Source organism: Patiria miniata, unplaced genomic scaffold (genome assembly GCF_015706575.1).
Source record: "Patiria miniata isolate m_02_andy unplaced genomic scaffold, ASM1570657v1 HiC_scaffold_5, whole genome shotgun sequence".
NCBI lineage: Eukaryota > Metazoa > Echinodermata > Asteroidea > Valvatida > Asterinidae > Patiria > Patiria miniata.
In genome coordinates this window covers 8,134,744-8,151,256 of record NW_024037072.1, presented here as the reverse complement: position 1 = coordinate 8,151,256, position 16,513 = coordinate 8,134,744, and the positions used below count along the sequence as shown (strand labels likewise).

Here is a 16,513-nt window from a genome sequence, read left to right as displayed (position 1 = left end):
GATTTTTTCATTTCCTACCAAGTTTTTTTTTTTACTTCCCTTTCCATATAAGGCCCACATTTTGATTCAAAAGAAAATTTTAGGAATGAGGAAGCCAGCGTGAATCCGGGTGTCGCAATAGAACAAAATACATCATTTGTCGTGATACCTTGTCATGGATTGGCCAATAAGAACTGTGATGTCATTTGTAACCGATGAAAGTATAATTTTGGTTATAGATGAACAACGCCCTCGAAGTCCGTGTATAGTGTCGGATGATACCGATCATTGTCGTCGTGTCACATTTTAGAAGTATAGGAATTATATAGCAAAACGTACAGTTTCACAGCAAAAGATGTGCCAATCAAATAATCGTGCCACAGCACATAATCGTGGGAAAATTGGTCAAAGAACCTTTTTGTTTTTAAATTGATAATTTTTGCAATAATAGTCAGCTCGCGTATACTTTTTTTGGCATATAATCTCCCTTTATTGGTTATTTCTTTCAAGTATGTTGATAACATCATTGAAATAACCCACGGGTTTCATGCCCTGCTATTCTTGGATCAAAATGGCGTCCAAAATCAGTACCTCTCACAAAGCGCCATCTTGTGTCAGATATTGCCCAACCAATCTTCGTATGCCTATGCCTCTTTGAGTTTGTGTCAAATCTTTGATCCCATAGAACAATCGTTGCATTATCGTCTTTTCTCCACGCTTATACATTTATTTTGTTCTACAAGTTGTTCCCTCACGTTGCTCATACCCTTTTAGCCGTATAGAAATAACCTGAATTTTGAAAGGCGGGTGGAGTGAGAAATGTATGGTCGTCCCATTACGGGCTCTTTGCAGCGAGCATCCATCTCGGAGGATTTGGGCTATGAATAGGGCGGCGCGGCATTACGTCATCATCAGCCGAGCCAATGAAACCATCTTTTCATAAGCACGTGCGCTTTTATTGCCTGCTAGTTACCATTCAGCACTCCAGACTCAAGAAACGTTCAGTTTTATGAAAGTTGGTCGGAGAACAGAGATATTTATTCCTGAATGTCCACGCAAAAATAAATTATGTCGGCCTACTTGTAAAGTACCTTTTATTACGTGGCGTGGTCTAGCCGCCATCCTTTTGTATTAAGTTCGTAGATCCAATCAACGATCCATATCAATGGCTTTGCATATTTCTTTTTACAAATCGGATTCCTCAGTCAGCGGAGATACTTGTCACATTTTGCATATTGACTAAAGCACTGACTTCGTATGCGAAGTATGCGATGTGCACCTCAAACTTTGCATTAACAAAGAACCGGCCAATCAAAATGAATCGTTCGCAAATCCGATAATTTGCAAACGGAGGGCGTGGTCAAGGGCGGATCCAGAACACAATTTTTGGGGGGGCCAAAAAAAAATTTGGTCCCCCCAAAAAGTGGGTCTAAATAATTACGGCGTGGGGTTTGGGGCCCGCTAGGGCCCCGAAAATTTTTTGGATTCTAGATGCTCTGTGGTGCGATCTGAGGCAATTTCTGACCACTTTAACCAATATTTTTTGAGGAAAAGATGGTGGTGTACTCATTGCCTGCCTTTATTGCGATGTCACATTAAAAAAAAAATTGGTTTCGTTTTTTTGGGGGGGGGGGGGGGGCCATGGCCCCCTTTGGCCGCCCCCCTGGATCCGCCCTTGGGCGTGGTGCGGATGATTGTTCCAAACATTATGCCGAGAGACCACACCAAAAAAGGTGTAGCATTTCAGTGCAGACTCAGTTCTACTTGCCGTTTGTGTTGACCACCGGGACTCAAAGTTTCTCGCCAGTCTTTGTTTTTGTACTGGTTTCCCTCCCCAAAAAATGGACCAAAGGACAAAAATAGCCGATGAAGGCAAAGTCAGGTTTATGGGCCCCAAGAAATCCACGCTTCTTTTCGTATTGGGGCTTATTTTGGTGGTGGTTTTGCTCTTGGTATCGGCATGGTGTTTGGAATACTCCAAGTCCCCACTGAGTTTTAGGTCAGATTGTTCAAGCCCGCCTGTTTGTTCGAGATATTACAACTACTTCAAAAAAAAAACCCACCCGAATGTCTTTGTACTGCAACTGGTCAAATTGTGCAATTTTATGAATATGTGGTAGTTTTGGTTGCACCACCATGGACACTGACTTTTCGAGAAATTCATGCCCAAAGAAGACGACCCCTATTTTCCCCAAAGCGGAACGGTAGCCATCTTCGAAAAACAATCCCTCCACAACGTGGCAAAATAGCGCCACTTTCGAGCCCGGGCCAATTGCATCCAAAATACAGAATTGGAAGCCGCAAATCCCGGCCAGAGGTTTATTACCATATTTCTTCAATTCCCCAATGTTATGGCCTTCAGAACTCTCTAATATAGAATAGTTATGAGGGTATAACTTTTATTCATGAGCTCGGCGGATGGATTTAGGCCTATTTACCGGTGTGCACCCCTCAACTACTACATTGTAATACAGCTGAACACCCATTCCCACGCCCACCCGCCTTACCGAGAGTCCCGAACAGATTTTGATGCATGATTTTGCCAGGATTATTGACATGTCTTCCCGCAGCTTCTCCTGGGAAAATGGGGCCCCCGCCAGGGGCGGATCCAGAAATTTTCGCAGGGGGGGGGGGAGGGATCCGCGCCTTGGCCCGCCCCTCTGTCTAGAATATTCTTTCTACCTCGACCGAGAATTCGTCCCCTAGGACGGGCCTATAATGTCCCAAACAGGAAACGTTATTTTCAAGTCGGGGACAAAGACTTGTATTTCTTGCGACTGTATACAGACTTACTACCTCCATCGGCAGATGGCAAGTTGTTTTTGATCCGCGTGCCACTGTTTTAGTGATGATAGGAAAAGTGATAGCCTAGCTACTTCTGACACGTCGACGTACGTCCAATAACTTGAAGGCCCCACGCCTGGCCATTTCCACCAAAATTGGAAAGAAAATGAAAGATGACATGTTGATCATCATTTTTCTGTGCAGCTTAAATATCTGTGAGAGTTCTGAGTATTTTAAAAGGAATTTTGAAGTATGGGCATTTAGCAATAGTGTCTATGGGAATTTTAATGCAGGAGTTGCAACCCAATAGAGGGTTGTTTTCACCGCGGTAAACTCGTTTTCGAAGCTTCCAATGTTAATTGTTGACAAAATGCCTCGACGAAGAGCGCCACCTACTGTTCGAAAGTGTTCAAAATTACTTCCCACCAGGGTGACCGTAAGGGCATGCCCAAAGTCTGCTAAATGCACTTCAAAATCTGTCAGATTAATAAAAAAAAACCTGCCAAATTCCCCAGAATCACTCGAAAAACACTATAAACACTGAAAATCACATGCAAATGTTGTAGTATTGCCTTAATTAAGGTTTAATTTACAGTATTAACATTCTGTAGCCACATAAAGATGTTATGAGGTTGCATAAATTTCAGGCAAAATCCGGTTCCTAGTGAACCTCAGCAGCTAGACCAGGCAACCTGTCCCATTATGCAAGGGTTTGCTTGAATAGGTTGAAGCTTTTTTAAACAAATGTACCATTTTTTTTTCAAATTTGCTATATTTTTCTGTAAAATATGGAGAATTCTGCCAGAAATCTGCCAAAAATATCCATTCTGTCAAATTTTCTGTCAAACTCGTTTTTTACGAAAACTTATGTCAAATTTAGCCGAAATTCGGCTAAAACGGCCACCCTGCTACCCACTATGAACAAGCCCCCCCCCCCCCCATTAGTCAACCATGTGTCTGGTATCTGTATTCGTTATACATACTCGGATAATGAGTTTATTTGGTGCCAGACGTTTCGAAAAAAAGGCCGAACCGGAACTGGATGAAATCGTAAGGTAAAATTTCGTCGATTTGTACTTACTTTTCAAGATTAATTTTTTGGCACAATTGCAGAATACCCCGCCACTCAATCTATGTACCTCGTAGCTGGCTACGGAGTCGCGGTGGATTGCCCTCAATAAACCTTCTCAGCGCTACCTGTAATCCATTTGTAATCTGTAACTGCAGCGTCATGCTCCACTGCACTCCCACTCCGTATCCGATCCACGTAGCCGGCAACAGGGTGGTTGGTTTGGACCTCGAATTTTTTCAGAAACTCCGATTCCTTTTGTGTTGCTTCGTTCTCAAGCATTGTCAAGAGGACTCAGGGTAGCCCCATAAATGTGGCCAATTTACTGGACTACCTCCGTAAATACGAAGGTAGTCCAGTTATTGGCCACATTTATTTATGGGGCTAGCGACAGGGTACATGTAGTTGGTTTGGATTTACTGGACTACTAGGCCTATACCTCCGTAAATAAAGGCCGCACTTGGAACATGTAAAAAAAAACATGTAGAAAATTTGTCGAATTTTTATTTTCACATTTAGGCGTAGTTTGTAGTTTATTTTTGCTTTAGAAGCATACTTCTGGAAAGCAAGACAATGCACCAGATGAAAATTAAATCCAATAATACATCTGACATTATGTCATTTTCTTTATTCGCAGACGACACAAGTCTAATGTACAGTCATAATTATGTGGATACAGCTGTTAATATTCTTAATGGTGAACTTGTAAATATAAGCACTTGGCTGCTAGCAAACAAACTGTGTATTAATGTTCTTAAATTACAGTATATTGTATTTTGTCCCAGACAGAAGAAATACACACCAATGATTCCTTTAGTCATAAATGACATATAGCCTTGAAAAAGTAAACAGGACTACATTCCTAGGTATTATTATTGATAAAAATCTAACATGGAATAATCACGTTGATGACGTGGTCAGCAAAATATCTAAAACTATTATAATGAATCGTCGCAGATTTTTCTTACCCCAAAATATTTTAATAACTCTGTATAATTCACTTGTTCTGCCATACTTAAACTACATGTATTCCAATATCATCTGGAATGGGTCTTCATCCTTATGATAAACTTCTTATTTTACAAAAACGAGCTGTTCGAATCATTTCCAATGCTGGTTATCGAGATCTTACCACACCATTATTTGCCAATCTTAATCTTTATTGTCTCAATTTCGGTAAATTCATGTACAAATATATGAATAATTTGCTCTCTTTGTGTTCCAGCTCATGTTTTACTTTAACTTCAAATGTTCATTGTTATAAAACCAGGAGTATTGCGAAGAAAAATCTTCAGGTTGGCTTCAATAGAACAACACTGTTCAAAAATGGAATAGTTCAACGTGGCACGAGTTTCTGGAACAGTCTAAGCATCCCTCTTCAAACGTCTTTAACTCAATCTACATAAAAATTTAAAACACAAATTCATACATATTATTCATAGTCTATTTTAAACCGACAATAGCTTAATGACACTCCTGTTTGTCTGTTTGTCTGTCATTGTCCTTTATTCGTACTTAATTGTCCGTTAGTCTGTAAGTGTCTGTCAAGTCTGTAAGTGTCCAACAGGTCAGGGAACAAAAGGGATTGCTTCACCCTATCCCCGTGTTGTTAGTGGATTATGTATATACATGTACTTTCATTATGTTAATAATGGTGTTGTGTAAAATTACTTCATATTATATTTTGTATGCTTAAATGTTAACATAACGATTTAATGTTTGTAGTGTCATAACAACGTTGAAATAAATGTTCAGCATAATAAACTGTCTAGGTAATTTGAAAACGGGTTATTAAGGAAATAGCACGGAAAGTACCAAGAGCGGCCCTTTTTTAGCAGTAACAGTTAGCGAACGTTATGGGCGTTCCGATTAAAATTTGGGAACAATTGTTTTTAGCACCTCGGACCTTTTTTGAAAAATCAGACTTTTTTTCTCACCAATTTTTCCCCTCATAGCGAACATAGATTTTCGGCCGAACAAAAATTATTGAGATTACCGCTGTCTTAATTCTCAGCTTGGCATGTTATTCATCAGACCACACATTAGCTTGGTGCGCCGGTGTGGGATGGCAATTTAATGTCTTAAGAAAAGTCTGCATTTTGTTGCTGAAGTCTTAAGAAGCTTAAATTAAAAAGGTCATACCAACTGGACTTTCATATTGTGAGCCATGCACACACCAGCACATGTAAAAACCATTGCATTATGGCGGCCGTGTTTAAAAGATACACCATAAGCAGTCTGCTCGATTTGTGCATCTCTACTGACGAGGGAGCGCATTGTATTTTAACGTCACTCATATTTGTCTGATAATACTTTTTGACCATACAGGAACCTTTTGGTGCTCTCAGCTGTCTTCCTATCTTGAAAGCGAGTGCCATCTACAACAAAACCAACAAGCAGCACTGCCAACAAGAACGAGCTTCATCCAGAAGCAACAGAGTAAAGACCACATAAGATATCAGCGTGTCCTCACTCATGAGAGTGTGTTCATTTGTGACATTTGTGGCAGAGGCTTCTCACTGAAAGGCACCCTATCAATGCATCAGCTGATCGACACAAAGGCGAAACATTTGTGATGTTCTGATCCAGTGCTGCTTGCGGAAATGTCACCGTCAACAACAGAGAGTCCACACTAATGACAATTTGTGATATCTGTGGAAAAGGCGTCTCTTGAAGTTACAACCTATGAAAACATACGATGGTCCACACTAACGAGACACCATTTGTTTGTGACATTTGCAGCAAATGCTTCTTAGGGCAAAGTAAAGGTCGACAACATCAGACCCTGATCCACACTAATGAGATATCATTTGTTTGTGACATTTGCGGTGAAGGTTTCTTGCGTAACGGCCCCCTACAAAAAAAAAAAAAAAAATAGGAAGATCCATTGTGACAAATGGTTCTCCTGGAAATGTCGCCTTCAACATCATCGTTTCTCATGTAAAAGCCACCTAAAAAACACAACAAAATATCAATGAACGCCCATTTGTATGTGACATTTGCGGGAAAGAATTCTCACTAGAAAAGCACCTTCAATAACACCACAGGGTCCACACTATAGAGAAACCATTTGTGTGTGACATTTGTGGCAAATGCTTCGCCTGGAAATGTAACCTTCAAGTGCATTTGTTTGCAACACTTGTGGCAAAGACTTCTCTCAAGAGTAGCACCCTAAAAATGCATCATATGGTCCACACTAATGAGAAACCATTTGTTTGTGACACTTGCGGCAAAGGCTACTCTCAAAGTAACACCCTAAAAATACACTTGAGGGTCCACACTAATGAGAAACCATTTGTTTGTGACATTTGTAGCAAAGGCTTCTCTCGAAGAAGCAGCCTAAAAATACATCAGAGAGTACACACTAATGAAAAACCATTTGTTTGTGACACATGTGGCAAAGGCTTCTCTCAGAGTCACAACCTAAAAATACACCAGAGAGTCCACACTAATGAAAAACCATTTGTTTGTTACTCTTGTGGCAAAGGCTTTTCTCACAGTGGCACCCTAAAAATACACCAGAGGGTCCACACTAATGAAAAACCATTTGTTTGTGACGTTTGTAGCAAAGGCTTCTCTCGAAGAAACAGCCTAAAAATACACCAAAGGGTCCACACTAATGAAAAACCATTTGTTTGTGACACTTGCGGCAAAGGCTTCTCTCACAGTGGCACCCTAAAATTACACCAGAGGGTCCACACTAATGAAAAACCATTTGTTTGTGACGTTTGTAGCAAAGGCTTCTCTCGAAGAAGCAGCCTAAAAATACACCAAAGGGTCCACACTAATGAAAAACCATTTGTTTGTGACACTTGCGGCAAAGGCTTCTCTTACAATGGCACCCTAAAATTACACCAGAGGGTCCACACTAATGAAAAACCATTTGTTTGTGACGTTTGTAGCAAAGGCTTCTCTCGAAGAAGCAGCCTAAAAATACACCAAAGGGTCCACACTAATGAAAAACCATTTGTTTGTGACACTTGCGGCAAAGGCTTCTCTCACAGTGGCACCCTAAAATTACATCAGAGGGTCCACAGCAATGAAAAACCATTTGTTTGTGACATTTGTGGCAAAGGCTTCTCTCGAAGAAGCAGCCTAAAAATACACCAATGGGTCCACACTAATGAAAAACCATTTGTTTGTAACTCTTACGGCAAAGGCTTTTCTCACAGTGGCCCCCTAAAATTACATCAGAGGGTCCACACCAATGAAAAATCATTTGTTTGTGACACTTGTGGCAAATGCTTCTCGCGAAACCATAACCTGAAAATACATGAGAGGATCCACACTAACGAAAACCATTTTTTGTGACATTTGCGGCAAAGTCTTCTCATGGAAATACCATTTATTTGCAATATTTGAGACAAAGCCTTTGCGCAAAAGAGCAACCTACAAAGACTTCAACTGATCCACACTACTAAACTCCATTTGTTTGTGACGTTTGTGGCAAATGCTTCTCTCAAAGTAGCAACCTACGAAAACATAGGATGGTCCACACGAATGAGCAACCTTTTGCGGACATTTGTTGCCAATGCTTCTCTCATAGTGGCAATATACAAACATGGTCCACATTAACGGGAAACTATTTGCTCGTGCTGTTCGCGGCGAAGGCTTCTGACGTAGTGCGGACCTACGTGTACAACAACATCAGTGGGTGCACACTTATGAGAAGCCATTTGTTTGTGACATTTGTGGTCAATGCTTCTGCTGGAAAAAAAAGTCTTCAGCAACATCGGAGAGTCCACTCCAGTGAGAAGCCGTTTCAGTGACATTATAGCAGATGCTTATTCTATCAGTGGTAGTTTTGGTTGCACCACCTAGGGCACTAGCCAGGCGCAGGGTCTGAGCAGATGTACGTCGACGTGTCAGAAGTAGCTAGGCTATCACTTTTCCTATCACTAGAATAGTGGCAAGCAGATAAAAACAAAACACTTGCCATCCGCCGAGATGTGGATTCATTTATTATGGAGGGAGTAAGTCTGTATTATACAGACAAAAGAAAAACAAGTCTGAGTTCCAGACTTGAAAATAACGTTTCCTGTTTGGGACATTATAGGCCTGTCCTGGGGACGAATTGTCAGTTGAGGTAGAAAGAATATTCTAGACAGAGGGGCCGGGCCCCATTTTCCCAAGGAGAAGCTGCGGGAAGACATGTCAATAATCCTGGCAAAATCATGCATCAAATTCTGTCTTGGAGTACCAACAAAATATTCGGTGGGACTCTAGGTAGAGGGGTTGTGCGTTTGGGAATGGGTGTTCACCTTCATTACAATGTAGTAGTTGAGGGGTGCACGCCGGTAAATAGGTCTAAATCTATCCGCCAAGCTCATGAATAAAAGTTATACCCTCAAAATATTCTATATTAGAGTGTTCTGAGAGCCATAACATCGGGAATTGAAGAGATATGGCAATGAACCCCTGGCCCGGATTTGGGGATTCCAATTCTGAGCATTTTGGATGCAATTGGGCTCGAAAGTGGCGCTATTTTGACATGTTATGGAGGGATTGTTTTTCCAAGATGGCTACCGTTCCACTTTGGGGAAAATGGGGGTCGTCTTCTTTGGGCAAAAATTCCTCGAAAAGTCAATGGTCAACCCACCAAAATTGAAAAGAAAATGAAAGATGACACATTGATCATCATTTTTCTGTGCAGCTTAAATATCTGTGAGAGTTCTGAGTATTTTAAAAAGAATTTTGAAGTATGGGCATTTAGCAATAGTGTCTATGGGAATTTTAATGCAGGAGTGCAACCCTAGAGGGTTGTTTTCACCGCGGTAAACTCGCCTTCGATGCTTCCAATGTTGTTGACAAAATGCCTCGACGAAGAGCGCCACCTACTGTTCGAAAGTGTTCAAAATTACTTCCCACAAGGGAAACCGTAAGGTTATGCCCAAATTCTGCTAAATGCACTTCAAAATCTGTCAGATTAATCAAAAATCTGCCAAGTTCCCCAGAATCTCTCGAAAAACACTATAAACACTTAAAATCACATGGAGATGTTGTAGTATTGCCTTAATTTAGGTTTAATTTACATTATAAACAATCTGTAGTCACATAAAGATGTTATGAGGTTGCGTAAATTTCATGCAAAATCCGGTTCCTAGTGAACCTCACTCAGCAGCTAGACCAGGCAACCTGTCCCATTATGCAAGGGTTTGCTTGAATAGATTGAAGCTTTTTTAAACAATGTACCATTTGTTTTTCAAATTTGCTATATTTTTCTGTAAAATATGGAGAATTCTGCCAGAAATCTGCCAAAAATATCCATTCTGTCAAATTTTCTGTCAAACTCGTGTTTTTACGTAAATTCTGTCAAATTTAGCCGAAATTCGGCTAATACGGTCACCCTGCTACCCACTATGAACAAGCCCCCCCCCCCCCCATTAGTCAACCATGTGTCTGGTATCTGTATTCGTTGTACATATTCGGATGATGAGTTTATTTGGTGCCAGACGTTTCGCAAAAAAAGGCTGGACCGGAACTGGATGAAATCGTAAGGTAAAATTTCGTCGATTTGTACTTACTTTTCAAGATAATTTTTTTGGCACAATTGCAGAATACCCCGCCACTCAATCTATGTACCTCGTAGCTGGCTACGGAGTCGCGGTGGATTGCCCTCAATAAACCTTCTCAGCGCTACCTGTAATCCATGTGTAATCTGTAACTGCAGCGTCATGCTCCACTGCACTCCCACTCCGTATCCGATCCGCGTAGCCGGCAACATGGTTGTTGGTTTGGACCTCGAATTTTTTTCAGAAACTCCCATTCCTTTTGAGTTGCTTCGTTCTCAAGCATTGTCAAGGGGACTCAGGGTAGCCCCATAAATGTGGCCAATTTACTGGACCACCTCCGTAAATACGAAGGTAGTCCAGTTAATTGGCCACATTTATTTATGGGGCTAGCGACAGGGTAGGAACATGTATTGTTTGGATTTACTGGACTACTATACCTCAGTAAATAAAGGCCGCACTTAGACGTAGTTTGTAGTTTATTTTTGCTTTAGAATCATACTTCTGGAAAGCAAGACAATGCACGTCCAGATGAAAATTAAACCCAATAATACATCTGACATTATGTCATTTTCTTTATTTGCAGACGACACAAGTCTAATGTACAGTCATAATTATGTGGATACAGCTGTTAATATTCTTAATGGTGAACTTGTAAGTATAAGCACTTGGCTTTTAGCAAACAAACTGTGTATTAATGTTCTTAAATCACAGTTTATTGTATTTTGTACCAGACAGAAGAAATACGCTCCAATGATTCCTTTAGTCATAAATGACATATAGCCTTGAAAAAGTAAACAGGACTACATTCCTAGGTATTATTATTGATAAAAATCTAACATGGAATAACTATGTTGATGACGTGGTCAGCTAAATATCTAAAACTATTATAATGAATCGTCGCAGATTTTTCTTACCCCAAAATATTTTAATAACTGTATATTTCACTTGTTCTGCCATACTTAAACTACATGTATTCCAATATCATATGGAGTGGGTCTTCATCGTGTGTTAAACTTCTTATTTTACAAAAACGAGCTGTTCGAATCATTTCCAATGCTGGTTATCGAGATCTTACCACACCATTATTTGCCAATCTTAATCTTTATTGTCTCAATTTCGGTAAATTCATGTACAAATATATGAATAATTTGCTCCCTTTGTGTTCCAGCTCATGTTTTACCGGCTTTAACTTCAAATGTTCATTGTTATAAAACCAGGAGTATTGCGAAGAAAAATTCTTCATGTTGGCTTCAATAGAACGACACTGTTCAAAAATGGAATAGTTCAACGTGGCACGAGTTTCTGGAACAGTCTATAAGCTTCCCTCTTCAAACGTCTTTAACTCAATCTACATTTATCAAAAAACTAAAAACAAAAAATTCATACATATTATTCGTAGTCTATTTTAAACTGACAATAGCTTAATGACACTCCTGTTTGTCTGTTTGTCTGTCACTGTCCTTAGTTCGTACTTAATTGTCCGTTATTCTGTTAGTGTCTGTCAGTCTGTAAGTGTCCAACAGGTCAGGGAACAAAAGCGATTGCTTCACCCTATCCCCGTGTTGTTAGTGGATTATGTACTTTCATTTTGTTCATAATGGTGTTGTGTAAAATTACTTCGTATTATATTTTGTATGCTTAAATGTTAACATAACGATTTAATGTTTGTAGTGTCATAACAACGTTGAAATAAATGTTTAGCATAATAAACTGTCTAGGTAATTTGAAAACGGGTTATTAAGGAAATAGCACGGAAAGTACCAGGGGTGGCCCTTTTTTAGCAGTAAAAGTTAGCGAACGTTATTGGCGTTCCGATTAAAATTTGGGAACAATTGTTTTTAGCACCTCGGACCTTTTTTGAAAAATCAGATTTTTGTTCTCACCAATTTTTTCCCCTCATAGCGAACATAAATTTTCGGCCGAACAAACATGATTGGGATTACCGCTGTCGTAATTCTCATCTTGGCATGTTATTCATCAGACCACACATTAGCTTGGTGCGCCGGTGTGGGATGGCAATTTAATGTCTTAAGAAAAGTCTGCATTTGGTTGCTGAAGTCTTAAGAAGCTTAATTAAAAAGGTCATGCCAGCTGGACTTTCATATTGTGAGCCATGCACACACCAGCACATGTAAAAACCATTGCATTATGGCGGCCGTGTTTAAAAGATGCACCATAAGCAGTCTGCTCGATTTGTGCATCTCTACTGACGAGGGAGCGCATTGTATTTTAACGTCACTCATATTTGTCTGATAATACTTTTTGACCATACAGGCTGTCTTCCTATCTTGAAAGCGAGTGCCATCTACAACAAAACCAACAAGCAGCACAGCCAACAAGAACGAGCTTCATCCAGAAGCAACAGAGTAAAGACCACATAAGATATCAGCGGGTCCTCACTCATGAGAGTGTGTTCATTTGTGACATTTGTGGCAGAGGCTTCTCACTGAAAGGCACCCTATCAATGCATCAGCTGATCGACACAAAAGCGAAACATTTGTGATGTTCTGATCCAGTGCTGCTTGCGGAAATGTCACCGTCAACATCAGAGAGTCCACACTAATGACAATTTCCATTTGTGGAAAAGGCGTCTCTGGAAGTTACAACCTATGAAAACATATGATGGTCCACACTAACGAGACACCATTTGTTTGTGACATTTGCAGCAAATGCTTCTTAGGGCACAGTAAAGTTCGACAACATCAGACCCTGATCCACACTAATGAGATATCATTTGTTTGTGACATTTTCGGTGAAGGTTTCTTGCTTAACGGCCACCTACAAAAAAAAAAAATAGGAAGATCCATTGTGACAAATGCTTCTCCTGGAAATGTCGCCTTCAATATCATTGTTTCTCATGTAAAAGCCACCTAAAAAACACAACAAAATATCAATGAACGCCCATTTGTATGTGACATTTGCGGGAAAGAATTCTCAAGAGAAAAGCACCTTCAATAACACCACAGGGTCCACACTAAGAGAAACCATTTGTGTGTGACATTTGTGGCAAATGCTTCGCCTGGAAATGTAACCTTCAAGTGCATTTTTTCACAACAATTGTGGCTAAGACTTCTCTCAAGAGTAGCACCCTAAAAATGCATCATATGGTCCACACTAATGAGAAACGATTTGTTTGTGACACTTGCGGCAAAGGCTTCTCTCACAGTAGCCACCAAAAAATACATCAGAGGGTCCACACCAATGAAAAACCATTTGTTTGTGACATTTGTGGCAAAGGCTTCTCGTTAAACGGCAACCTACAAATACATCAAAGGGTCCACACTAATGAAAAACCATTTGTTTGTGACACTTGCGGCAAAGGCTTCTCTCACAGTAGCAACCTAAAATTACATCAGAGGGTCCACACCAATGAAAAACCATTTGTTTGTGACATTTGTGGCAAAGCCTTCTCTCAAAAAAGCAGCCTAAATACACACCAAAGGGTCCACACTAATGAAAAACCATTTGTTTGTGACACTTGTGGCAAAGGCTTCTCTCACAGTAGCTACCTAAAATTACATCAGGGGGTCCACACCAATGAAAAACCATTTGTTTGTGACATTTGTGGCAAAGGCTTCTCTCGAAGAAGCAGCCTAAAAAAACACCAAAGGTTCAACACTAATGAAAAACCATTTGTTTGTGACACTTGCGGCATAGGCTTCTCTCACAGTAGCAACCTAAAAGTACATCAGAGGGTCCACACCAATGAAAAACCATTTGTTTGTGACATTTGTGGCAAAGCCTTCTCTCGAAGAAGCAGCCTAAAAATACATCAGAGAGTACACACTAATGAAAAACCATTTGTTTGTGACACATGTGGCAAAGGCTTCTCTCAGAGTCACAGCCTAAAAATACACCAAAGGGTCCACACTAATGAAAAACCATTTGTTTGTGACACTTGCGGCAAAGGCTTCTCTCACAGTAGCACCCTAACATTTCATCAAAGGGTCCACACCAATGAAAAACCATTTGTTTGTGACATTTGTGGCAAAGCCTTCTCTCGAAGAAGCAGCCTAAAATTACACCAGAGGGTCCACACTAATGAAAAACCATTTGTTTGCGACACTTGCGGCATAGGCTTTTCGGAAAACAGGGTGCTGAAAGTACATCAGAGGGTCCACACTAATGAGAAACCATTTGTTTGTGACACCTGTGGCACTGGCTTCTTGCTAAACAGCAACCTTAAAATACATCAGAGGGTCCACACTAATGAGAAACCATTTGTTTGTGACACTTGTGGCAAGTGCTTCTCGCGAAACCACAGCCTAAAAATACATGAGAGGGTCCACACTAACAAAAAACCATTTGTTTTGACATTTGCGGCAATGTCTTCTCATGGAAATATTGTCTTCGACAACACCAGAGGGTCCACACTAATGAGAAACCATTTATTTGTGACACTTGCGGCAAAGGCTTCTCTCGCAGTTACACCCTAAAATTACATCAGAGGGTCCACACCAATGAAAAAAAATTGTTTGTGACATTTGTGGCAGAGGCTTCTCTCAAACAAGCACCCTAAAAATACATCAGAGGGTCCACACTAATAAAAACCATTTGTTTGTGACACTTGTGGCAAAGGCTTCTCGCGAAACCACACTCTGAAAATACATCAGAGGGTCCACACTAATGAAAAACCATTTGTTTGTGACATTTGCTGCAAAGGCTTCTCTCAAAGTAGCACCCTAAAAATACATCAGCGGGTCCACACTAACGAAAAACTTTTTGTTTGTGACATTTGCGGCAAAGGCTTCTCATGGAAATATTGTCTTCGACAACACCAGAGGGTTCACACTAATGAGAAACCATTTATTTGCGATATTTGAAGACAAGGGTCTTCGATCACAATCCAATCTGGTGGTACCTCGATCCTCCAGAAAGTTTGGAGACCGTGCATTCTCCATCGCTGGTCCCCGTAGCTGGAACTCTCTCCCCATTACTATCCGGAACGCTTCATCTGTAGAGCAGTTTAAGGGACTCTTAAAAACACATCTGTTCAATTGTACCTTCTAATTTGTATTTGATTCTGTTGTAAGATTTGTATATATATGCTCTTTTTTTGGATAATCACATTTTGGTTTTGGTTGCATTCTCCCCTAGCGCTTTAGGCGCTTTATAAATACGGTTATTATTATTATTATTATTACTATTATTATTAAAGCCTTTGCGCAAAAGAGCAACCTAAAAAGACTTCAACGGATCCACACTGCTAAATTCCATTTGTTTGTGACATTTGTGGCAAATGCTTCTCTCAAAGTAGCAACCTACGAAAACATAGGATGGTCCACACGAATGAGCAACCTTTTGCGGACATTTGTGGCCAATGCTTCTCCCAAAGTGGCAATATACAAATATGGTCCACATTAAGGGGAAACTATTTTTGTAATAATGTATCATTCCGAAAATCAACGAAATAAAAATAACTTGCTAGAGCATGTCTTCCTCTATCAGAATCTACTAAAAATCAGTTGGGGTCTTCAAAATTTACAACTTTATGACTATTTTTGTACAGTTGGTAGGTTACAAATGAGTCAATTTATAGACTTTACATAAGAAATACACCAACACAACTTACTATTCTGTTTCTAAGGTTTCTAAAATATATCTTGGTTTGTGAATTTCTCATTCTGAGGGCTGATGAGGTCTAACCAGACTCATAGTGTAAATTATCAGCAGTGGCGCACCCAGGATTTGGCTTTTGGTGGGGGGGGCGTCATAAAAATTTTTTTGTTCAAATTTCTGTAAAAGATTGGACCAACAAAACTAGCCTAAAATCAAACAAACAAATTGACAATGTTGGGGGTGGGTTCAAGCCCCCCCCCCCCTCCTGGGTGCCACTGATAATTAGTTATCCCACGAGCGCGCTTGGAATATGAAATAATGCAATGCTGCCGTGACCCATATGCCACTCGATGCACTACATAATTCCGTGTTTTACGAGCGCAAGTGGGATTTATAACCAATTTATCTTCAAGCAAACTTGATATCAAATGCGTACACGCAGTGAAGATGTACGTGCATACATGTAGTGTATTGGTCCGTTCTACAGGAAATAACACAACATATGTACACGTACATTTTTAATATCTGGGGTGCAATATAGCTGTGCAATATTATATAAAATCACACAGTTGTTGCTATAGATGGACTAATCAGGGTCTAGGATTCAAGT

General features: G+C 40.2%; 2 protein-coding genes across 3 annotated transcripts; both read left to right on the top strand.

Annotated features, from left to right (window-relative positions):
* Positions 1–3,756: 3,756 nt before the first annotated feature.
* On the top strand, positions 3,757–8,624 carry LOC119741659 (gastrula zinc finger protein xLCGF3.1-like). The gene is made up of 2 exons (XM_038217501.1): positions 3,757–3,818; positions 6,161–8,624. The coding sequence occupies exon 2, from the start codon at positions 7,010–7,012 to the stop codon at positions 8,141–8,143; it is 1,134 nt and encodes a 377-aa protein (XP_038073429.1). The 5' UTR covers positions 3,757–3,818; positions 6,161–7,009; the 3' UTR covers positions 8,144–8,624.
* A 1,644-nt stretch (positions 8,625–10,268) lies between these two features.
* On the top strand, positions 10,269–14,982 carry LOC119741658 (zinc finger protein 664-like). Of its 2 annotated transcripts, XM_038217499.1 has the most exons (3): positions 10,269–10,330; positions 10,928–10,995; positions 12,619–14,982. In XM_038217499.1, exon 3 carries the CDS (start codon positions 13,440–13,442, stop codon positions 14,778–14,780), a length of 1,341 nt encoding a protein of 446 aa, XP_038073427.1. In that variant the 5' UTR covers positions 10,269–10,330; positions 10,928–10,995; positions 12,619–13,439; the 3' UTR covers positions 14,781–14,982. The 2 variants fall into 2 exon arrangements, with proteins under 2 accessions (XP_038073427.1, XP_038073428.1); XM_038217500.1 differs by lacking the exon at positions 10,928–10,995 and having other exon boundaries at positions 10,275–10,330.
* Positions 14,983–16,513: the final 1,531 nt, after the last annotated feature.

What these genes read in the sequence shown, in the direction of transcription:
- LOC119741659 (XM_038217501.1), top strand. Translation starts at nt 7,010, where the DNA reads ATGCATCATATGGTCCACACTAATGAGAAACCATTTGTTTGTGACACT.
- LOC119741658 (XM_038217499.1), top strand. Translation starts at nt 13,440, where the DNA reads ATGCATCATATGGTCCACACTAATGAGAAACGATTTGTTTGTGACACT.